This window comes from Carassius auratus, chromosome 5, assembly GCF_003368295.1.
Source record: "Carassius auratus strain Wakin chromosome 5, ASM336829v1, whole genome shotgun sequence".
NCBI lineage: Eukaryota > Metazoa > Chordata > Actinopteri > Cypriniformes > Cyprinidae > Carassius > Carassius auratus.
Window position 1 is genome coordinate 4,866,421 of NC_039247.1, and position 25,872 is coordinate 4,892,292.

At 37.0% G+C, this 25,872-nt stretch overlaps 1 protein-coding gene across 7 annotated transcripts in view; it reads left to right on the forward strand.

Annotated features, from left to right (window-relative positions):
* The window catches only part of tet3 (tet methylcytosine dioxygenase 3), a 47,959-nt gene extending 38,498 nt beyond the window's left edge, over positions 1-9,461 (forward strand). For all 7 annotated transcript variants that reach the window (XM_026244985.1, XM_026244990.1, XM_026245005.1 and 4 more), the window contains 7 exons: positions 621-714; positions 1,048-1,256; positions 1,770-1,920; positions 2,328-2,417; positions 2,879-3,016; positions 3,404-3,752; positions 4,009-9,461. In XM_026244985.1, the coding sequence (XP_026100770.1) occupies positions 621-714; positions 1,048-1,256; positions 1,770-1,920; positions 2,328-2,417; positions 2,879-3,016; positions 3,404-3,752; positions 4,009-5,729 (2,752 nt within the window). In that variant the 3' untranslated portion in view covers positions 5,730-9,461. The remainder of the gene's footprint in view (positions 1-620; positions 715-1,047; positions 1,257-1,769; positions 1,921-2,327; positions 2,418-2,878; positions 3,017-3,403; positions 3,753-4,008) is intronic.
* The last annotated feature ends 16,411 nt before the right edge of the window (positions 9,462-25,872 follow it).

The window sequence follows — 25,872 nt, forward strand, 5'->3', positions numbered from 1 at the left end:
CTCACATATTAGTTTCTCCAAAAAACAACGCTACAACCATTTATTCTGCTTTGAAATGAGTGTTCCACATCAGAATGTCTGTTTTTGTCTGTGTGATTCTGTCCTCTGCCAGTTTAACCAATAGTATTTTGTCAGCCCGGGTTTCCAGCTGTCTGAAAACAAAGCACATTGCAGGCATTGTAACTGGGTCAGAGATCAAAGATTCTACCTGACCTAAAAATAATCAGCGTCCATCTAAAAAGCTCTATGAGCTGAGGCATATTAAACACAGATAAAACAACTCATCACCTTACACTGTAAGACTCGTTGGCTAACATTGTCAGTCATGCTCATTCCTTGTTGCATCTGGCTACCCACGTGAGCATCGATGAGGGTAGGAAGAAACAATGCTCTCCAATATTCTGAATTTGAACTACAGTACCCTTTTCAATCTCTAGCTGTCAATAGTACATACTGTACCTCTAATTCTTTATTTGATTTCTACATGCATGCTCCCAAATCTGTATAAAGTGTCTTAAAATGTGTCTTCATTAGGATTGAGGTGGGTTGCTATTTTCGTGTTGCAATTTCAAACTGTAATTTGAGTTTGTCCCTCAACTTCTGTCCCCTCTTTATGATAGGTATGGGGAGAAAGGCGAAGCCGTTCGTATTGAGAGGGTAATTTACACCGGGAAAGAAGGAAAGAGCTCTCAGGGATGTCCTATCGCTAAGTGGGTGAGTGTGCAAAACAAAATATTTCTAAAATCAACTAAGCATTGGGTTACCTGAATGATTGGATGATTATTTAGGCTTAAGGAATACCTGTATAATTAGGCTGGTGGGGGGTTCACCTGAACCAGATGGGCATGTTTCTTACGCCTTCTGGCATTCAAAAACAGCTAGTCTGAGTGAACAGATTTTAACTGAAAATACCACAGGACACGAGACAGCCGTGAAAGTAGTACCACTGAATGATTACATTGTGATTTCTGCTTTGCTGAAGTATACACAACTATAACTTAACATCTATCATATGCATTTATCATTGCTGATTGTATTTCGTTGTAGGTGATTCGTCGCAGCAGTGAGAAGGAGAAATTATTATGTGTTGTGAAGCAACGGCCTGGGCACCACTGTGTCAACACTGTTATTGTTGTTGTCATCCTGTGCTGGGAGGGCGTTCCGCGTGCTCTGGGAGATAAACTCTACAAAGAAGTAACAGAAACCCTCATCAAATATGGCAATCCGACCAGCCGCCGCTGTGGACTCAATGACGAGTGAGTTAAGAACACAACTGAGGTGTTTTTTTAAATAAAGTTCGAGGTAAAGAGATGACAGGAACTAACATTTTGTGTGGACTAATTTGGTTGATGACTGTAACGTTGGACTTAATGTATGATATATTAATGCATTGGTCACATATTGGATGATTTACAATTTCCCTAGATGTATTATGTGAATTATAACCTGTTTACATTTTTCAAGAGTTTTCAGAGTCATATTAAAATAATGAAATATTAGGTAATGCAAATCACATTATTGACTAATCATATAAATTCAGTTTAATCACACACTTGCATAAAGGAGATCTTGTAATCAAATATAATCATACATGCTTCCTGTATGTGTCTTTCATAAGATTGTGAAAGCTCCAGATGTAAAATAGATAAAATAAATAAATAAATAGATATCTAATCACTCTGTAATGTAATGTTTTCACAAAGCATCATTTAAGGAAAAGATGTCATCTATTGTTATTATATTAAATTCGTGGTGGATGCCTTTTGCAGTCGAACCTGTGCATGCCAAGGGAAGGACCCAGAAACCTGTGGAGCTTCCTTCTCTTTTGGCTGCTCCTGGAGCATGTACTTCAATGGATGCAAGTATGCTCGAAGCAAAACCCCTCGCAAGTTCAGACTGCATGGAGAACACCCCGAAGAGGTTAGTGTTACATGAAGGTTTTTAATTTAGTATCTGCTCCCATCAGTGTTCTGGTCTGGGTGCCATCCAACTGCTACACTCAGTTTACAGTAAAAGCATTTAAAGACATGGCTGGTTAATTATGTACTGGCAGCTGAACTTGCACCTTGTTTACTAAACAGCATTTTGCTGCAAAGTTCTGTTAAAATACTTTTTGGTTATAAGATTTTCCAGTTTCCCTTGATATTTATTTTACTCAATGTCAGCTGGGCTATTGGAGAAAAATAGGAAAAGGGAGTTGACTTCAGCTATTTAAGTATAAGTATATCCTGACTGTGTGAACATAGGCCTTTACTCTTCACAATAGCCCATGTAAACGTATTGGAATTGTTTTATTTTTTTATTTTATTTTATTTTTTTTTGTACAGGAGGACAATCTCAGGGATAACTTCCAAAACTTGGCCACACATGTGGCCCCTGTGTATAAGAGGCTGGCTCCCCAGGCCTACAGTAACCAGGTTTGTTTTTGGAAATTTCACACTACATTACTTTTACATTTATTCATTTAGATGACGCTTTGGACTTACAATTGCTATATATGTCAGAGGTACTGTAGCACGCCTCTGGAGCAACTAGGGGTTAAGTGTCTTGCTCAGGGTGTCTCACAGTGGATTCGAACCTGGGTCTCTCACAACAAAGGCATGTGTCTTATCCACTGCGCCAACACCACCCACATTACCCTGAATTGTACAAATTGTATACCATTCAGGCACATTAAACCAAAAAGCTTTTCTGGTAATTGTGGACTTGTATGTTTTGGTGGTGTTTTAGGTAATCAAGAGTTTTATGAATTTAATGCTTCATATCTTTATTTTTAGATAACGAATTATGGTATCAGGAAGTGTTACTGAAATAAACAGAAACTGAATGAATCATTTGTTAATTGAAAATAATGATTTTATTTTTCTGTGTTATTCAGTGTTTAAATGAGAAGATTGCCTCAGACTGTCGGTTGGGTTTGAAGGAGGGACGACCATTTTCAGGAGTCACTGCATGCATGGATTTCTGTGCCCATGCTCACAAAGACCAGCATAACCTCCACAATGGCTGCACTGTGGTATGTTATTAATTATTATTTATGAATATTTGTATCTGTGTAACTAATGTGCGATTATACATAGTCAATTTTTTATAATATCCATATTATTTATGTAGGCATGTATACATGTATGTATTTATTTGTAGGTTAGGCTTTAGCATCATACATATTTTTAAGTGAATGATCTCCAGGGCTGTACAGTGGTCACTGCCTGGGGGCTCCTATGCATTGTAACTTCTAATTTATCATACATTGCAAATTGTTCCTGTACTTATAAATTAAAAGGATACATTGGTCAAAATTAGAATTGTGTTTATGTAAAATGGGCTGTAGAAGATGTACCCCATATATGGAATTAATTGCTATTTTATTAAGTCTTACACTTCCAAATTTTGTTATTTCCAGGTGTGCACTCTTACGAAAGAGGACAATCGCAGAGTAGGCATGATCCCAGAAGATGAGCAGCTACATGTGCTTCCGCTCTACAAGATTTCTTCAACCGATGAATTTGGAAGTGAGGAGAACCAGCGTCTCAAAATGCGGACAGGAGCCATCCAGGTGCTCAATAACTTCCGTCGACAGGTTAGAAAACTTCCTGAACCTGCTAAATCCTGCCGGCAGCGTCGGTTGGAGGCCAAAAAGGCTGCATCTGAGAAGAAGAACAGGAAATTGCAGCTTGCAGAAACCCCAGAGAAGACTGTCAAGATGGAGATTCGCCACGTGGAGTCACCTCACCCTCAGCAAGGCAATAAAGGTCAGTGATTAAATATCATAAACCGGTTTATGTTAAATTCTAAAAGGAAGTTCAAATAACTTCTTGTTGTTTAAAATAAATGACAAACCATTGATTTGGCTGAAGTGGGAATATTTTAGATATGTGCTCTTTAGACTCTGTAGTGCCATTATTTGAATGTAATTCGCCATTCCTTGAGCTCCAATCTTATCAAATGGAAATGCAATAACTATAAAATGTCTTACTCTAACATTTTTCTTGTTTGTCTGTTATCTAGCTATTCCAAAACAGGAGGTGAAACCAACCATCAAAAAGCCTGTTGACCGCTTTCAGCCCTTCAATGGAGCCGTACATGGCTACCCAGCACTAGGGAACGGCAAGACAACCTCTGATCCACACAGCATGCACAGTTCGTTGTCATACCCTGGAAACTATGCAAGAGGTCGCATCCCTACCAACAGCCAACCTCCTGCACAAAGCCCCGTGAATGGCTTTCACCCCAACCTCCAAGAAATACGCTACGGTTATTACAACTACCCTCCCAGTGCACTTTTTCCTCCTGAGCTCTTGGGATATGATAAACGAGTCTGGCCCAAAGCTGGAGAACCCTCTGCCACACCATTTGACCAGAAACCAGATGTTCAGTGTCTCCAAGCCAGAGTGGCGCAGGCTTATCCCAGTCGTCCTGTGCAGTCACAGCAGCAAATGGCTGATGCATCCATTCAAGGCTTCCCACACCCTTCTGAGGTTTCCCAGTCTCCTGTTCCACCCAGTCGTACTCCATCCTATGAGCAGACACACCGCTCTACACCCATCATCAAGCAGGAGCCCATGGATGTACCCCTATATGATGGCAGATCGGATGGGCAAGCTCAAAGCTGCCCTAGCACCCCCAGTACCACGCCAAAACCTGAAGGCTGGCCTGGGCACAAAGCAAATGGCAGCCTAGTCCCTCAAGGCTGGGATGGAAATATCAGACCAGGTCCAACTGATTTGTCTTTCACTCCGGACAAGCAGAGGCTCCACCAGCAACACCCACATGAACACCCTCAGTATCTACAGCAGCAACAGTGGAATTCCTATTCCTGCCCTAACTCTCCAATGCCATCCCCTGCCCCATCTCCGTCCCCATCCCTAAACGCAGGTCCATCACCTGCACCCTCTCCACATCCGTCCACCCCAAGACAGTGGGTTAGCCCTGCCCCTAGTCCACAACCTAAAGCATGGGGTCCTTACGGACCCATAGGTTACGGTACTAGTTGTATAAGACAAGGCAACCCTGCTGGTGCTCTCCCTGATAAAATGCTTTCCCAAGCAAGTGAGAATTGTGGGTCTGCACCTCTGGGACTCCAGGAGAAAGCCTGGAAATCTGGTGGTGGATCAGCAGCAGGAAGCACACCATCTCCGGCTCCTGAGGGACGCTTGTTTCCCGATGCACTGCAAAAGTCGGATGGTCAGGCATGTTGGGAGAGTGATGCAGAGACCCAGAGTGAACGTGACCCTGAGGAGGATGAGGTGTGGTCAGACAGTGAACACAACTTCTTGGATCCCAACATTGGAGGAGTAGCAGTGGCTCCTGCTCATGGTTCTATCTTGATTGAGTGTGCCCGTCGGGAGCTCCATGCCACCACGCCACTTAAAAAGCCTGACCGCTCTCACCCAAGCCGCATATCCCTGGTCTTCTACCAGCACAAGAGCCTGAACCAACCCTGCCACGGTCTGGCTTTGTGGGAATCCAAGATGAAAATCCTGGCCGAGCGAGCACGACAGCGGCAACAAGAAGCAGCTCTTTTGGGTCTCTCACAGGAAGATCTTAAGGCCTCTGGGAAAAAACGAAAATGGGCGGCTGGATCACCAAGCCCATCCCCAGGACAAAACAAGGACAAACGAGAGGGTATGGTGACACGGATGGCGCCCACACAGCATACCACCACCATAGTCACAGTTTCACCCTACCCATCCACACACCTCACTGGTCCTTACAGTCGATTTGTGTGAACTCTTGTAGACTGCTGCCCCCTGGAGCCAGAGGTGGGAATAAAAATGATAAGGATCCTTTTACTCCTTTACCATTTGCTTCCCCTCTTCTAGCTCTAAAATCTCTCTCAGGCCACCACAAGAGAGGGAGAATAGAGGAAGGGGCACTTTTTCACTTTTTTTCTTTTACCTCAAATTTTGGCAGCAGTTTGGCAACTCCCCAAACGGACACGCTGTCTATGGTGCTCTCGCTCTCTCCGCCGTGGGAGAGATTTCCATAGCTACCCCTCCTTAAGTGAATTTGATGATCCTAATTATTATTGCTCTATTATCAATATTATTACAATTGCTATTGTTACTGTCAACATTGATATTACAGGTATTGTTATTATATAATGAAGATGACTATTTTTTATTTTAATGTTATTGTTTTTTTCATCTTCTATGATTTTTTTAACCCCTCTTGACTAAGAGGGACTTGCTTTCTTCATTCTGGCTTGTTCATTATGAACATGAGAACAAGCTAATCAGCATTTTTGTTGCGCTTTTTGCCTCCCCCACCCCCACCAACCTCTTTATTAATGAAGCGCCATCACATCATTGCAAGTCACATGACTGCATCAAGGCATATCTAGAGTATTGGCTCATTGCGCTAGTCACTGAACACGTGACCAAGAAAGAGAGGACCAGACACCAGCTTGGGCCTTTCTGTTTGGTGCCACACTTCATCCCTTCAAATGGTGCTTCTTTTCTGTATTAAGTGTTTCTAAATTTGCCCTCACAATATCGAGGCAGGTGCTGGACCTGGGTGCTCTTAAGCAGCAGATGTCAGTCATGTACAGTGACAGGGACCTCCCAGTCCCGATGATGGCTCAGCCTTCCATCATGCCGTCTGATTGGTGCTGACTCATTTGTCTGCGGTTTCATTGGCCATTCTTCACTACCCATGTGACATTTTTTAGACTAAGTTCTTTAAGGTGCTGATAGTGCAAGCAAAAATCCACCTTAATCAAACCACCCTAAAGAGCTGCTGATAACCCACCATGGGTCTTATGCTTATGATTTCCAGAATCAAATAGCTCAAACAGGGAATTCTAAAATCATCAGCCAATTTTTATTGGCTTAAAATTCTGCAATCTCTGCTTGATTCACCCTACATATGTTCAGATTGACTGTAGAGCAGAGACAAAATAGTTTTTTTGTTTTTTTTTAATAATGACTTGCTTCAAAATTGCCATTATAAGTGAGTATCTATAGATTCGTAACATCAGTGTATCTGGTTGGTTTCAGTCAGAAGACTGTCCAAAACAGACCTACACGGGGTTCCCTTACTGGTTCCCTTAAGTTACACAACCGCCCCTGTACAATTTGAGCATGTCTTCCATGTCCTGATTTATCTGTAGTTACCCATTTGTGATGACTATAACTAAGTTGTTATTTTGGGGATATTTTCTTACCCAATGCTGGTTACACCCACCAGCCTAATGAAAAAAAGAGCACATTTCTTGGAGTTGGTGCTACCATGAGTCTTTTATGCTCCGGTTAAGTTTCCCCTCTCATTATAAGCAGCCCTTTTCTCTCTTTTTGCCCTGAGAGATCACCCACACCTGGAATTATTGGTGCTGATTGGCAATGCGTACAGTTTCAGCTCAGTTGTTTGTGCAAGCTTATGTATAACTACATAATACGTGTGTGTGTGTGTGTTTGTGTTTGTGTGCGTGTGTGTGCTCGCGTGCATGTGAATGGATTCCTAAACATGCACGCTGGTTAGAATGTACGTGTGCCAGTGTGAATGCATGTCTGTGAGCTACATATAGAGAGCAATGCAGGGCTGTTGCTGGTTTACACAGGGCTGTAAGGTGCTTGACACTCACAGAGGAGAGATTCTGGTGCTCATTAAGTGGTCCTAAAGCTCTTTACCTCATGTTGTACCGACACTGGTCCCAGTCACAACATGCTACAAACACACAGGCGCTACAGAATGCAGGCTTGCTGCCTACATCCACATTCGTACCTATTTTTTTTATTATTATTTATTATATGATAATGATGATGATTATTGTTATTGTGATTGCTGTCATTTTATTATTATTTTTTTTTTTTTTGGGGGGGGTTTGATCATTTTAAAGAAATTGTAAATACTGAAGAGAGGATTTTATAAAAGCACTTTTAATCTTGATTTTAATGAGGAAACAAAATAAGAATGGATTATTGACAACTTGAAAACTAGTTTTTGTTTTAATGGAATTTTATTGGGAGAGATAGAAATGTAAATAGTTAAATATTTAGGTAAGATTATTTAACTGGTGAGGGATGATGGCCTAATCATGATTGATTCCTGAACTTTTAGTCTTCAGTTGTCTGTATGTCAAGCCGTCAACAACAGACCAACAAAGCAGGATGTTTTGTCGGTCTACTCAAGATACTGCTGTCCATCCTTTCGTGAGTACTGTACTTACATCAATACCTCTGTGCTACCATTGTCACCGGCTTCCTTCCCCTGCATCTGATCCACATCTATAAACCATAAACTAATGCAGAACAAAGAAACCCATTGTGAACGTTGACTTATACAGTTCGCAAGGATTCAGGACTCGCTTTTTTAATGAAAGGCAGTGGAAGTACATCACTTTTACATGAAAATTGCCCATAGAACCGAAAAGAGTATCAGGTGTAAACTTGCAGTTTGAAATGTGACCGCTTTCAGTTCAAAACTTTCGGTAGATCATGTGATGCTTATTATTTTGGATTATTTTATTAAATATTGTGTGGGGTGATTCTTACAGAGCTCTGAGTCTGCACTGTCATTGTATTATCTAGATTGTCACTTGCTCATGGAAATGTGAGACATACCCCTCAAGTTTAACAAGCTGAGTTTCAAGACTGCTCTTGAAGCCCTCTGCAGTTTTATTCTCCCTAAATGGCTTTTGAACCCATGGTGCTACCCCTTAGAGTTCACTGTGGAAAAGACTCTCTGCAAACACTGTTGCTAGAGATCTTCTGGCTCTTAAATTGGTATGTGAACTAGTTTTGAGAGGAAACCTGTATGGTGCTGATCTTTTTTAATCTTTTTATCTAGTTATTTCTGAAAATTTCTGATCGCGATTAAAAAAAGCAAGCAAAAAAGCACTCCATCTGATCCAGTTTCCCTTTTCAGCCATCACCATAAATAACTGAAATGGTACTTGAAGAGCATGATGACAGGTAGATGAATAGGTACTCATGCTTTTGATGTGAATAGACTGTTAATTTAACATTCGGGTTCTACCTGAACTGCCCAGAGATCTGTTTTTAACCATTCTGATATTTGATTCATTTTGGCATTTTGTTGAATATACTCATTCTTTTTACTTAAATCAAGTCTACCTTTTGGCCACAGTGTCACACAAATGCATACAAATACACACAAACACAACACTCTCATATACACACACTACTCTGCCCCTCTATCAGCACTCACTGTTAAGAGTATCAGTCAGGCCCAGTTTTAAACATCAAAGGGACAACATTTCTAAAGAGGAAAAAAGAAAGAAAGAAAAAACTGGCAGCTACATTCCTTAATGAGTTAAAGATTGTTCTTAGTTCTATTTTTCATGTTGAGTATGCAGTATGTAAAAAGTGTTATCTTTTGTTTGGTCTCTCTCCTTGTAGCTGTATGGTGTATTATGTGAATACATAGTGTAATGTGGTAAGAGCCACAATACTGTTTTATGTTCTAAACTAAGAAAAAATGAAATAAAAATCTAGAAAGTTTGTGGCCATGCTTATTCATTTACTGAACCTACTGACTGCCAATCTTGACTTAATTCTGTTTATCATAGATTTGTTTTGCATGAGACATACAACAAGTCAGTTTTAATGAGAAATCACTTAAAGCCTGTTCAGGACTGCGTCATTTTTTCTTTCTTTTTTGGAATAGCAATAAAGTGTATTTTGCTACAAATCCACGAGATGGCAACAGAGGCCCATCAACATGTGTACTCAGCCCTATAAATACAGTACAGACCAAAAATTTGGACACACCTTCTCTAAGAGTTTTCTTTATTTTCATGACTATGAAAATAGTAGATTCACACTGAAGGCATCAAAACTATGAATTAACACATGTGGAATTATATATGGAATTATATACATAACAAAAAAGTGTGATAAACTGGAAATGTCATTGTAGGTTCTTCAAAGTAGCCACCTTTTGCTTTGATTACTGCTTTGCACACTCTTGGCATTCTCTTGATGAGCTTCAAGAGGTAGTCACCTGAAATGGTCTTCCAACAGTCTTGAAAGAGTTCCCCGAGAGATGCTTAGCACTTGTTGGCCCTTTTGCCTTCTGTCTGCGGTCCAGCTCACCCCTAAACCATCTGGATTGGGTTCAGGTCCGGTGACTGTGGAGGCCAGGTCATCTGGCGCAGCACCCCATCACTCTCCTTCTTGCTCAAATCGCCCTTCCACAGCCTGGAGGTGTGTTTGGGGTCATTGTCCTGATGAAAAATAAATGATCCAACTAAACACAAACCGGATGGAATAGCATGCCGCTGCAAGATGCTGTGGTAGCCATGCTGGTCCAGTATGCCTTCAATTTTGTGTTAATTCATAGTTTTGATGCCTTCAGTGTGATTCTACAATTTTCATAGTCCTGAAAATAAAGAAAACTCTTTGAATGAGAAGGTGTGTCCAAACTTTTGGTCTGTACTGTATGTTGCATCTTTAGTGTTGGTGGGTAACTATATATTACTAGGTGAAACTGAACTTGTCTGGTTATTAGTTAGTGCTCAAAACAAAAGTCCCATTAATAAGCAAAAGTTGATGATTATGATGATTAAACTTTATTTAAAAAAATAAAGAAAAATCTGCATACAGATTATTACAGCGGTGTAAACAATTAGGCTTGTTATTCAACTATGGCCAATCACGGCATCAACTCACTTTTTTTTCTTTTTTGCAGCAGCAGAGAGAAGTATCAAAAATGCAAATTCAATAGGTGAGCTTTTTGTTCCATCAGAGTCAAGAGTTTCTGTCGGAGATCAAATAGTTTGTTTGAATTCAAGGCCAAACAAAACATTTCTGAGAGAGAGAGATAGAGAAAAACAAAAAGGCCATAGACAAATTCCGGTTATTTTATTACCACCTTAATTATAGTATAGATGCATATGCAGCTCTGCATTCTATTATTCTGTCTGGAGGTCTTTGCCCATATTGTGTATCAGCTCTCCCTGCTGGACACCTTTGATATAAAATGTTCTACAAGCTTCTAGTCACAAATTTTTTTTCTTCAGCTGCTAACAATCATCGTTCAATACTGAAGCCACACTTTTCAAAACTATTCACACATTCAGTGGTACAGAAGTCGTTGCTAAACCAACTGTGACTCATTTTTCATTGCTTTCAGACAAAATACATTCAATGATTACATTTCTCAAAATGCAAACACTTTTGCCATTCATCCTCCACAACCTGCAAAACACTAAATATTTTCAGTACATTTCAAAACTGATAAAAATCACATTCAAATCAGAACAATGGTAAACTCTGTCCATTTCTGCAGGAATTATATTAAGATCTAAAATCTGAGCAAAATTATTTACTTTGAAATGGAATAATAATTGTTCCAAACACAGCTAACTGCAGACGGCCTATTTGTATTTTTTTTTTTTTTTTTTTTACTGTATTATGAAGAAATCATTATTATTGTTATTACATTCCAGACAAATATTTGTTTTTTAACTAAATTAAGGCAAGGTGCTAATACTAAAATACAATCTCTCTTTTTTTTTTTTTTTTTTTTGCATGTGAACGTTGATGAGGTAAAACGACTGATTGATGCTCATTAATAAGTAATGAGCTTTTTCATGTTATGTGTCCAATGTCAAACAGAACTGAATATTTTTCAGCTGAATTCTTTCTCTTACAAACAGAACACTCTAGACACAGTTGATGTGAATGTTTTTATATATATATATATATATTTCTACCAGTGCAGTCATTTTCCACTTGTTGTAGATTCTTTGAATAGGACCTTGTACATAAAACCTCTTCAAAAACCACTGGGGTGTAAAAGCGGCATGTTGGAATTACAATATCATTATCAACTGTTGAGTGGGTTCTGCATTATTCAGTGGAATAAAGCATTCATTAAGGTGGCAAGGGTCTGATGCCTTGCTCAAGGGTCTCACCTCAGTTGTGGTACTGTAGGTGGAAGAGAGCACTGGTTATTCATCCCCCCACCTACAATCCCTGCTTACCGAGACTCAAACCCACAACCTTTGGGTTTCAAGTCTGACTCTCTAATCTCTCTAGAAATAGAGATTATATTGCTACATCTTCAAGATTACAACAAATCCAATGGCAGTGGCAAAAGCGGTGATGCAACTTTAAAGCTGCAGCTGGTAAAGGGTGATAGGATCTTGTTGCAACTAAATGATGACATGATTGCTGCTGTTGGATGTACATATACGTTCTAGCACATAAGGAACTGAGTACCTTTAGATATTGACAAACATTCAGAATATAAGAATACATTGAAAATCATCTAAATTTGCACAGTACTGACGTCAAAGAAAGTGAGAGAAATGGAAGGTTAATCGAGTTTATGTCTAGGGACCTTGCAGAGTCGCTGAATAGCTTTCATCTGCGAAAACTCTCGATATCTTTTCAGACCAAATTGAACATGCTGTTGACTACAGGAGATCTAATTTTCAGGTTATGAGCTGAGATCATCTATATAAATGTGGTTGCCTTTGTTCACACTATATAAATGAATTAAATCAGATCCCTTACATGATTTTCATTTGCTACCTTAATGAGACGACATACTTTCATATCATCTGCACAGCAGGGTCAATTTCCATGTCCAGAAGTTTCATGCAACAGTGAGATCAGTGTTTATATTCATGAATTAGAAACTTTAGTGCTTTGACTATGATGGCTCGTGCATGAGAGGCACTAACAAGGAGGCTAAAGACCAGCCTCTCAAGTCACTATTGTGCATGCCTCTTGAGATCAGGGGAGTGAGGTTTAGCTGCAAAGAACCTACAGCTGCTCTCCGTTACACGTGTGCACAGGGGAAAATATGCATATTTATATCCCTATTCGTGAAAAGTGCAAAGTGAAGGTCTAAGAAAAAAATACAGCATGCAAAAAAATAGATAGCTCTATGTACAGTAACTTTACTCAACTGTGTGATGAATGGTTTTTACCCCTCCTTCCTTTTCAAATGTAGTTTTGTTTCTGTTTGTTAAAAGCTAATTGACTTATTTTTGGAGACATGCTCCTAGGAGAAAGAACATGGTCCTTAAAATTCTGAATGCTGAGAAGACTAATGAAGACACTGTGAAGGCCAAAGAGGGTTAAAAATGTAAAGTAAAAAACCTAGCATTTTAATCTGGCTGATATTAGATCAGATTCCCTCCATATTATATACTGTGTCTGTGGTTACCAGTAATTCAGTTAAGCACTCTTGCTGTTCTCTTTCTGACAGCAATTATTGGTTGTTTACACTGGAAATGACTGACAGGGGAGTGAGTGCCTTCCGAAAACCCAGTGTAATGACCAGCTCCAGGAATAAAAGCCCAAAGGAAATGGGGCTATTTGTCATTTTTACCATGCTTTTTGAATAGCAGACTCGAATTCAGCTTCTTCAGGTTGAGAATTTAGCATGGGGCTACTAATCTAAAAAGGAAGGTGTATGGTATTGCAAATGGCATTTAATTGGCTATTAATGATGTTTATGCTTTGAAAGGCTTCTCAGTACATTCACACAGCAAAATTCATGTTGCTGTGTAATCCATTTCAAATAGATGGCAAAATTGCTTTGGTATATGATTAAGTCTCTAAGTAGGTAATAGGTATATGATTAAGTCTCCATATGTTTTTTTTATATATATATATATATATATATATATATATATATATATATATATATATATATATATATATATATATATATATATATATATATATATATATATATATATTTCAATGATGATTGTGGTCAGTATTGTATAATAACAGTCAGGTGACCTTTTGAAGATAATTTTTTTCTTTCTGTCATTCCCTGTGACACTTAGCATCTCACAAATTGCACATGTCCCATCTCGCACGGTTTGTGTTACTGACATGAATGACACCTCAAATTGTGCAGCTTGCTGGGGAAAGGTGTGCTTATTTTAATCAGATTTTTGCTTGGTGGATTTCTTGCATGCCAGAGAGGCTTTGGATGAACTGTAAGAGACAGCCAGGACACTCTAGCATGCTAAACACGCTCTGAACACACTGGGACTTATCTAGAACATGGAAACATCTAGTTTATACATATTTTAGTAGTTTCTCAACATCTTTAAACTTTGTTAGTTAACAATGCTGAAATTACTCAAGTTGAATAACAACATTGTTGTCTTCTTTAGAACTGCTTAAGAAATCATTGACGATGGGCCATTGAATTATTAAAAATATATATAGTGTTGTCTTATTTGTTTGCTTGGTCAGTGTCTTTGTGGATCTTGGTTGTAGCCTGTAAGGACCGCTGAAATAACTGAATAATTTAGCAAAGTGATATTAACTGTAATGAGGTAGACAGACCTTGAACTTCTTTATAACTCTGCATACACAGGAAAATAACTGCACATTTGTTTCAGAATTAATGAACTAGTTATTACACCTGAGTTATGAACACTGAAATGACTTGAGATGAATCATGTAAAATATGTGTTCAGAAAAGTCTGAACTATATTATTTGTCAAGTATTATCATCATATTCATGTCACGCCTCAGATTTAGGCCCCCAATAAAACTGCTTTGCATGTCCAGTGTCTAAATTGTACATTTGGAAATGTAGTTGCAAGACAGTTGCTTTAATGCTTTAATACAGGCTGTTTCAAAGCAGCTTAGTAATAAACAGGAAAATAACAGAATGTCCTCCAATTATATTTTGTCTCATACTTCAGAAGTTCGTATCATTGTAATTTCCTTTGTTTATTAATGTGAAGCGGTTTTGAAACAATCTGTAATGTATAAAGTGCTGTAGAAATAAAGCTGACTTAGTCACTGGACAAGCAAAATAGTTTCATTAGGGCCCCAAATCTGATGCCTGACATGAATGTGATGATAATACTTGACAAACAACATAGTTTGGACTTTTCTGAACACACATTTTTACTGCTAACTCAACCAATGAGACGGAAGTCCGGACAGACTCTATTACCATGTGAACTAATGTGCATGCCATGTGCACTTTTACATCCAGATAACCCACATAGCAAGACTTCTCTCTGTCTGTTTCTGTATTAATTTTGATTAATTTATGGCCTCTTTTCTTAAGTCATTTTTATTCCTGATCTGGGTCCTGCATTTTGGTTGCTTTTATCAGACACATTCAGCAGAGCTCAATGAACTTTTACTAATGAGGTGATGAACTGAATTCGTTGAATTAGATAGAAGAGACATTCAAAATGTGAAGTGCTGAGGTTTCCCAAGAGCAGGGTTGAGATACTCCTCAGAACAAGCATGTTATTTTACTGTTGAAAGGCAAAGGATTTTAATGGCAGATAACATTTCTTTTTTGTTGTTGTTGTTGATATTCAATTCTAAATCTCTGCAATTCTTCTGTTGATGCAGACAAAAGAAAATGCTCTTCCAGACTGCACTATTCCTCATGCTGGTCCAACAATGCAATGCCAAATTATTTTAGCTCTTTACTAGTAGTCTGAATAGATGATGAGAGAAAGGAGTGTATATACAGTATATATATATATATATATATATATATATATATATATATATATATATATATATATATATATATATATATATATATATATATATATATATCGACTTTGATTGGCTGATAAGAGTGGGAAAGTGCTAATAAAACTCCTCTAATGTTTCAACATTTGTATTTCTCAGGGAGTGTCATGGTGGACATCCAAATCCACAATTTAAAAATAATACTGTTTTTGTGTCACGGAATGTAGTTTTAAGAATCTTTAAGGCAATAATTTACTTGTTTAGACTTCAAATATGATTAAGATAAAGGTTAATTAAGATAAAGCCTATCTGAAATTTTTTCGGAGATGTGAGCTTCAGGGCATCAGTGTCCATTCAGAGGGGTTTAAAAGACACTCCGTTGGTGTTTTTCTTATGTATTTATAAACTCGTGCCGTCAAACTGTTGTATAAAACACAATATCACACTCGTACTTGTGAGAAATGGCTGTATATCCTTACGCTGTGATTTTCTTTCACAGCCGAAGGAAAGAAAAATAATTAATGCTGAAAGGATATATAACAAGGTATATAATAGACTATTAATGACTGGTTGCATAATGACAATTGTTTTCTATGCAGTGTGGGTAAGAAAACAAATAAATAAAAACTTACATTAAACAATAATAATAATAAATAGATATTATCATATAATAATAAATATAATAATAAATTATTCATGCTTGGTACTTTCTTAATTATTGTGGAAAAAGCATTTACATCTTAAACTGCACAAGTTTTTAGTGGCTATAGATAGCCATCTAGTTAATAGACTGCTGGGTTAAATTCAGCTGCATGAAGAGGCAATGCAAACAAGAAACAATGAAATGGCCTAAAACGAAGTTCCTATATGTAAGTTAGGGAGGAGTGAGTCCACCTTATCTTTAAATCAACAGCCAGAGTATATAAGCAGCTTCTTACCCCTCTCCAGTCTCGCTGTTCCAGCATCCCTCCACCTCCACCTCCCCAATCTCTGCCTTCATCTTAGGTACCTTGCCCTTTGTAATCATCCTATATCAAGCCCCTGGAGGGGTATACCAGAGCTCGAGCTGAAGCTGATTCATCGAGCCCCTCATCAGTGGACAGCAAACCAAATAAGTTTACACAGTTTCTCAAAGATTACTCAAGATAAAGGTTCATAAGATAAGTGATTGATGTCTCATTAGAATGATTTCTCTGGCCTTGTGAACTCTTTCATAGATTTATATCCGTATGAGGACTTTTTTTTTTTTTTTTTTTACTTTATAGATGGCTTTATTTCAGAAGTTTCAAAGTAACACGACTGCGTGGGCCCTACATGTACAGATGAGCACTCCTCTGTGAAGCTGTATCAGTTTTGAGCCATCACAAATGCCTAGAAGGCTCTGATATACGGACAAAAACGGTTCTTCAAACTGTTGTCTTGACTTGTCTGTGTGATTCAGTGATCTTCATAAAAACATCCAACAGATAGGATTTCGGGTTTGTTTGCAATAAAACAAAATATTAAAGAGAGATTGAGGGAGAAAGTCCAGTTTAAGACAGACTCATAAAAGGTCCTCTGAACTGTGAAATAGCCTGGCAGAAAATTGCATTTCTTTTATTTATTTATTTTTATATCATACTAGAGGAAACTTCTGTTGCTCAGACGTGTTTTTTTTTTTGTTTTTTTTTTGTAGTCGTCTTGGTTATGCTTCATAAAGAAACTATCAATGATACTTGTCCTAAAACATACAGTGTAAGATATAAATGTATTCATCGTTTATCCTGAACATTTTGACATTTGATTGCAGACTTTAATATCTTGGCTAATCAGAGTGAGAACCCTTTTGACACTCTAATTGAGATGTGTAAAACTACTGTGGTCTTTTCTCAGAAATCAAACTGACAAGGAGAAGAACTAATCAAGAGTCTGCAGTTGCTCTGCATTTAATCTCATTGCTGTTTGGAGAAACAATTAGAGGAGAGAAAGAGGTCCTATTTTCTTTCATCTGCCCGTGTGTCACACTCTAATGATGAAAATCACTTGAAATATGAAATGATGTTGGCTCATATTCTCCTGAATTATCTCATTGTGCTACTAATGCAGCTATCCGATTTTGTTGATCATGAATTCCAGTTCACGGCTTGCATTCTTGTAAGTAGCTTCATATAAATATTTTACAACTGTTTTATCATAGAAATATAAACCAATCAACTAGGAAAGGGTTAAAAAAAAAAAAAAAAATTTATATCTCAATATTGATCGATTCTTCTTTTACAGAACGATATTGATTCTTAAATCCCAAGAATTGATTAGTCTAACCTGTTGGAGCAACCAGGGGTAGTCCATGTGACATCAGAAGGTCAGTTAGAATTTGTTGAAGCATCGAAAATACATTTTGGTCCAAAAATAACAAAAATTACGACTTCAGTGATGCAGCTGACATGCAGGTGTCATAAATGCACTCACATCAGACCTGGAAGAGAAGAAAATGCTGAATAAAGTCGTCATTTTTGTTATTTTTTGACCAAAATGTATTTTCGATGCTTCAGCAAATTCTAACTGACCCTCTAATGGACCCTCACATGGACTTCTTTGATGACGCTTTATTACCTTTCTGGATATGGACAGTATACCGTACATACATTTTACAGGAGTTTGTGTGGCTAATACAAACAGTCGTCTGTAAGGTTTATTTGTGGTTTGGTGAGTAGGGAGGAGAGGCGCAATGTTTCTTAGTCGCTTCCCTGGAAGCTTTGGGTGGGGGGGAGAAATCTTGTGTGGGTATTCTGTGGGTTGTGTTTAAGTACACGAGTTCAGAGAAGGTCCAAATGTTCTTGTTTTGGTTATGGTGTGGTTTATACATATATAAATGTACATACTGTAACTACATAAATGTCAACTGATACTTACGGTAATGATCACAGTGATAGACTGGGCAATATTAGGCTCATTAGTTGGAATGTTAGGGGAATGAATAAAGAGTGGAAAGGTTCTTCTACATCTCAAAGCCTTGAAAGCCGATATGTTTTATTCAAGTAACACATTTAAAGAAGGGTAGGGAGAATAGATTAAAGTCTAACTGGGTTGCACAAGTGTATAAGTCCACTTTTTCTGCCAAAGCCAGAGCTATCTTGATTCATAAGTATATACCATTCGTCCATCACAAGACTATCTCTTACACAAACGGTAGATATATTATTGTGTTTGGCTCCATACATTCAAAGCAAATGACTTTAGTTCATTTATATGCACCAAATTTTGATGATCCCTCTTCTTTCATAAAGTATTCAAACTAATCCCCAATAATTGGAGGAGACTTTATCTGTGTGCTGGACAATGTGCTCGATAGACAACCAAGTCAGATTTCTAAATCTAATACAACGTTAAGACAGTATATGCAATCCCTAAACATTGTCGATATATGGAGGATATATTCTTAATCTTCAAAAACTGCCCAAATACTGATTTATTGAAAGAAATTATTGCATTGAAATATGAATACATTTCTTTATTATCTGGCAGTGTACTAAAATTGTTATGGAAAGTAAAACAAAGATACTACGAATTAGGAGATAAGCCCCAAAATCTTCTAGCATGGCAACTTGGACAAAATCAAGCATCTAGAGCCATATATCAAATTAAGAGCAAAGAGGGGAAAACAATAACTAATCCAAATGAAATAAATCTAAATTTTGTGACATTTTATGCTGAGGTCTATGCCTCCAGAGACAAGTCTGACCAGGAAGATATTTATAGTTTTTGGGAAGGAATACATTTGCCAAAATTAAGCGATGAGGCTTTAAAGACATTAGATGCAGATATAAGTACTGAAGAGGTGGAAAACGCAATCAAATAATTTCCCAAAAACAAGGCCCCCGGCCCGGATGGATTCAGCATAGAATTCTACAAAAGATTCAGCAAGGTTATTCTGCCATAGCTGGTACGCATGTTTAGACATTCACAGGAAGTTGGCGTTTCCCTGCATCTATACCTCTCTTATAGCTCTTATTCCTAAACCAGATCGAGACTGACTACAAGTGTCATCATACAGACCGATTTCTTTACTACTGAAACAAAAAATAATTGGGAAAATCCTTGCAAATAGATTGAAGAAGCCACACATCTGTGATATTATACATCCAGATCAGACAGGCTTTATGCCAGGTAGACATATGTTTTTTAATTTGCGTCGCATATGTAATGTTTTATATTCAAACCATGAAGAAGAAGCTGCAGTTATTTCACTGATGCACAAAGGGCATTCGACCAACTGGAATGGAGACATATGATGTCGGCCCTAAACAAATTTGGTTTTGGCTGTGTTTTTAGAGATTGGATAAAAACAATATATAGCTGTCCAAAAGCCTCAGTAGTGACTAATCATAATATCTCGGCACCTTTTTCAATCTATAGAGGGACGAGACAAGGATGTCCTGTCCTCATTTCTCTTTGCAGTTGTGATAGAGCCATTGGCTGCATGCATTCAGCAACAGGTACAGTAGATATCAAGCCTATTATGTTAGGTGGCTTCCCACAACATATTTCACTTTACACAGACGATATACTGTTGTTTATAAAGAATCCCTGTAAGTCTGTTCCACATCTCCTCACTTCAATTACAAGATTTGGGAATATATCAGGTTTTACTGTTAATTGGGAAAAAAAGTTAAATGATGACTATTACGCCCAAAGCCTAAACAGTAAACAGTATGTAAGATCAACCCCATTCAAGATAGCAGAAAACTAATTTACTTATCTAGGTGTCATAATAACTACAAATCCAAAAGATTTACTTAGAGTCAATTGGCAAAAGAAAATCAGCCAATTAAAAAATAATATCGATTTCTGGAAAACTTTGCCAATTTCAATGGTGGGTAAAATTAATGCCGTTAAGATGGTGAGTCTACCAAAATTCCTCCACCTATTTCAATCTATTCCTTCATGTATACCACAATCCTATTTTAACCCTTATGCGTTGTTGGGGACGTTTTCGTCCAGTAGGGGTAAAGTTGGGTCTTATTTTGGCCACAACTTTCTCTGTGTTTGAGCTAATGGAATGATTTTTGGTGATCAATCTTATTTTGACCCATATTTTTCAAAAACTCAACGGTACGCTGTGGGCAAATTCACTACCAAGCAAAAACAGCCACCAACAACAAATTAGTGAGCAAAAATTAAAATCTAATGCTGCACAAAAACTAAAAGTGCATCAAAGCCAATGTTGCTACTAATCTTTGACATGCCCAAGGCTGTTATAAAAAATTATTTTAAAAAAAATCCAGCCACAATTACTTTTATATTTAAAATAAGTCATTTTGTGTGTTTTTCCCCCAAATCAGTGACATCATTAATGAACTTGGCAATTAAAGAGTTAAAATCTTGGATTTTTAAAAAACATTTGGTAGTTTTGATCAGGACTGCAGTTGACTAACAGATTTATGCAAAAAAAAAAAAAAAGAAAACATATATGAATCTAATACATTTTCACAGCAGTTTAATTGAGTGGATGTTTTCATCCCGAACATACCGAAAGGGTAGTGAATTTGAACAATCCACAAGAGTTAAACAGCTAGAAAAGATAATCATTCAGTTTTTATGGAATTATAAAAACTCCTCATAACAGGCACTGTGCAACAGTCCAGGGAAGATTAGCAAGCTTATTTACAACAGCCACTTTGTAATCAGTCTTTAAAAATTTGGAAACAAATTAGAATATATATATTAAAGCCCCTAAGGAATACCTTGATAGCCCTATATGCAAAAATCACTCCTTCATTCCCGCTCTTAATGATATGGTTTTTTCACTCTGGAAACGGAAGGAATAGGCTGCATTGGCTCACTTTATATGAATGAGCAATTTCTGTCATTTAAAGAGCTCCAATCAAAGTATGAGCTACGAAATTCTCACTTTTTTAGATATCTGCAAATTAGGGACTATGTCAGAAAGTATTTCAACGACTTTGAACAATTTAAAAAGCACAACAAATTAGAGGAAATAAACAGATTTAAAGCCGTGAACTCCAAAGTGGTGTCATATTTCTATAATATATTAACTGATCTCCTGGATAGCGACACAACTACAATTAGGAAAGCGTGGGAGGAGGATCTAGGTTATGCCACTGAAGATGCAAAATGGGAGGAATGCATTCAAAACATACATGATTGTTCGATTAATACTAGACACAACTTATCTTTACATAGAGTATACATGTGTAAAACTAAATTGCATAAGATTCTCCCTGAAGTATCACCAGTATGTTATAAATGCAAGGTTGTAGAAGGTACACTTCTACATTCACTATGGACATGTTGCAACCTTCACAAGGACTGGACTGATACTTTCGACCTGCTTTCAAAAGTGTATGAGAAAGAGTTGCTCCAGATCCGATGATTGACATTTTTGGGGTGATTTCAGTACCTTCCTTCAGTAAATTTGAAGAACAGGGTATTTCTTTATTTATGGTACTTGCAAAAAGACTTCAGATTCTTCAGAGGTGGAAACTGGATATTGTTCCAACATTTGATGTACTGCAAAGTGAGCTTTATTCATATTGAGAAGTTAAAATTTATCAATTACGACAAGCTAGAATTATTTAGGAAAATATAGAAGCCTGTTTTAGATTACTTTGGAATGTGATAAATATAAACTGGGTCTTATACTTCAGTACATAATTGTAACTCTTAATTTACTCATCGGATGTTACCACTGTGATCTCCTCTAATCTATGTATCAGGAAAATTTATCTGTAACTAGGGTTTCTTCAAATTTAATGTATTTGGTATACCGTGCTAATGTTTCCATTTTGGACTTCTGTTCAGTAAAAAAAAAAAAAAAAAAAAAAAATTAAAAGTGTAATTTTAAAGAAATGAGTCAATTTTAACCTTCAACATTATAATAATGTAGTACCAACAGACTATTTCCTTGAGAAAATTTGCCATGTAATATACCTTATACAGTATATAATATATTATATTGATGATCAAATCAAATCAGAAGTTTGTGAAAGATAATCAAATTATGAAATTTGTGTCAAAGCCTACAATCAAAAGTAATATCCTGTAACGTAAACTACTTTGTCAAGTTTTGTCTCAAGTTTTACAACTCAAATATTATTTTGAACTGCATAGAGCTACACATCAAAGGTTGGTCAGGGGAAATGAGCATGTGAAAGAATAAGGTAAGATGTATCTGTGTTGCAATGAGAACAAGCAGATGTGATTTCGATCAGACTTTAGATAGTCATTGACATTTTGAGCTCTTCAACAGATTGAGCTATTCAATGCGGAGAAATGCACTATGGAAGAGAAATGTCTTAAAATCAATAAAATGAAATAAATAATGCTGTTAATTGGTTTTCAATGAGTCTGCAGATGCCTTAGGATGTTTTGTGTAATAAGTGAGTCTCTCACCCAGGCTTTAATCCATGATGGTTGTTGTTAAGCAGCAGCTTGAATCGGTGCTTTTGTGGAACTCTGTAATTGGATGAATTTATTTATTTATTTATGCAATTCTCTTAGTTTAGTTTAGTTTATAGTTTTTTTAATTTCACATATAAAGTATCTTTTCATTTAATCTATTTTTTTTTTCAAATATCAGTATTCAATGTTTCATGTTTAAAATATAGAAACAGTATTAATGCATTAGCAACTGCAGGTTAAATGCATTCATGTTCTGCATTAAACAGTGTGTCACTGCATCTAAATGCATCTTCTTATGCAACTTCTGTGTTTTCTCTGCATTGCAAAGATGAATTTTGTCAATACTGATTTTATTTGCTTTGTAAGAACCCAGATTACTTATTATTCTTATATTATTAATATATACTTATATTATATTAATTACTCAGTTGAATGATTAAATTTAAGAATTTAAAACTGAAAAGATGATGCACACTTTAGAAAGGGCTTTATAAATGCCCATAAAATATCAAAATCAATTTAAACCTATTGACAATATGAAAAAAAAAAAAAAAAAAAACACTTTAAAGGAGGCAGCTATCCACTGTAGTTCTTAAGATATCAGCACAATAACACACTCAGCAAAATATCATCTAATTATCGTTATCGTTAAAATCACAGAAAATAAAATATATATGGGATGTGCCCTCTTTTGCACTTGAGCCCCTGCCCCTCAAAATGTCTGTGCACGTCCCTGGTTGTTAGTCAAGTTAATCGATTTTCTATGGATTCTGTCAACTCAAATCTACAGACTGATTCTGACCTTTGCCAACTAGCATCAACTTCTCCAGACTGTTAATTGCTGGAAAATCGGTGTGGAGTATTCCAGCCTCAAGAGACTATAGATAAGTTGACATACATTTAATAAGAGGCTTCATGATGAGGCTAGTTTCTGTGTTCATCCCCATTAATTAAACATTTTACTGGTTTATTTGATTTTTGCTGAACACAGACTAGTATTGATGTGCTTTAATGACTCTTCACTATGAATATATAACTGATCAAATTGAATGCCTTGTTGCTTGATTTTTGTGTTCTGTTTTGCGTGATAGACTTTGTACCTTCAAAAATATATATTTTTCAATAATTCCTTAAAAAGGTTGTTTAAAATAAACAAAACATTTTAATAAAACATGACATGTGCTTAATGGGAAGAGGAGTGTGCTTAAAGGGAACAAAAATTTAAGCACAGCCAGACGTTTTGCATTTAATGATGTATTTCTTAATTAAAATGCTTTTTTCATTTAAAAAAAATATATTTTTTTTTTGGTGAGAGATTAATATTGTATTTTAACATAACTTCTTGTCCTGAAACCAATATCTTGTGAACTAAAAATGTCTCAATGTAGATTTTGGTGAGCATAACAACCACAAAGGGGGTGCTTGCGAGCACCATTTTGAACGCTAAAATGATGAATGGGACACCCTACGTGTAACATGCACATGTGGCGGCCATCGTATTGCCTGTTACATTTGTCTCTGTGCTCATACTATATTTTAATGCAGCCAAATTCTCAATGGATTTTATTTATATATTTTACTGTTTCTGTTGTCACACAACAGGATGAATATCCAATAGTGACTGAAATGCGGACCTTTAAGACCCAGCTCTCCCTTTTAAGATGTTAATCTGCACACACACAAAAAATAATTGTCTGATAAAATAAAAAATGCATAAGATAAGACAAGAAAAGGCAATACCTCCCCAATGAAAAAGTAACTGGTCTGTCAATCATCCTGTCACAGTTAACATCCTCCACATTTCATTTCATTTAACTTCCTACCATACTGGAGAGAAATTAAGTAGCACGTTGATCTGCTAGCTGTGGGTCTTCATGCAGAGAACTTAACTTATAAAATAAAATAAAAAATTAACAGGTTAAATATTGATTATTAGTAACTCAAACCCCTTTATCTAAACCTTTCTACTTAATCAGCAGTCGCACATGTCCATCATGTTTGTAGATTTAATGCTTTTTAATTATGTTTGTAGTTCTGATCCGAATCATTTGTCAAAGCGCAATGGACTTATTGTGACTAATATTAGCAATCAGAAGTTGCACGGATCCACACTTCAAAAATCTACCTGAAATAGTAGACCATCCGGGGACTTTTTTATTTACTCTTTTCAACATACTATGCTTTAGGACACACTTATTTTAATCTCATACTATTTAGGATGGATAGTATGAACATTGGGATGCAGGGATGCACTGCTCGGCCATATGTTAGTGTAGCCTTCTCTGTCAGCGGTGAGGGATGATGTGATATATCTTAACTATCAAAGTCTCATTCCGATAGCAGCATTTAACTGCTTTCTATAGACTATATCAGGCAGTGTGTTGTTGCCATGCATTATTTTCAGTGCTTAAGTATCTGTTTTCTGTGAATGTGCATGACTTCTGCTTCATTAGCTGTGGTAGTGGAAATGACGAAAAGAATAGCAAAGTGCAATAAACGCAATAAAATTGTTAGTGCTAATTATGAACAGTGTTTATTACTAAAGATAATACATTAAGATAATATGGTAAGAAACACCAGTTTGCAATATCAAGAGGCAAATCCAGCTGTTTTGTTCAACTAAAAATAACTGGAAGCGGATGAGACCAGAAGCCAGACACATTCAATTTACAAATGGCCGCACCTGCTCTAACGAGTTTGTTTGACTTGAAGCAGTGCTTCACTCCATTCACTTATCTGTAGGGGCTCCAAAGTCCAAAAATACACAAAATTACATACAGTTGAATTAAGGATTAACTCTGGTCTTAGAGATCCACTGTCCTGCAGAGTTTAGCTCCAACAAGTGTTGTCAAAAGTACAGACGTCAGAAGTGAAATTTAAGAAATGTTATGATACCAATCTTACACATCTTTTCCACTCTTCACTGAGAACAGATTCACATGGGACTGTTTGAATGCAGCCGTCTAGCAGTGGATCCCTAATCTATCCACTGTTAGATGGATCTGCTGATAGACACCTGCTTTCA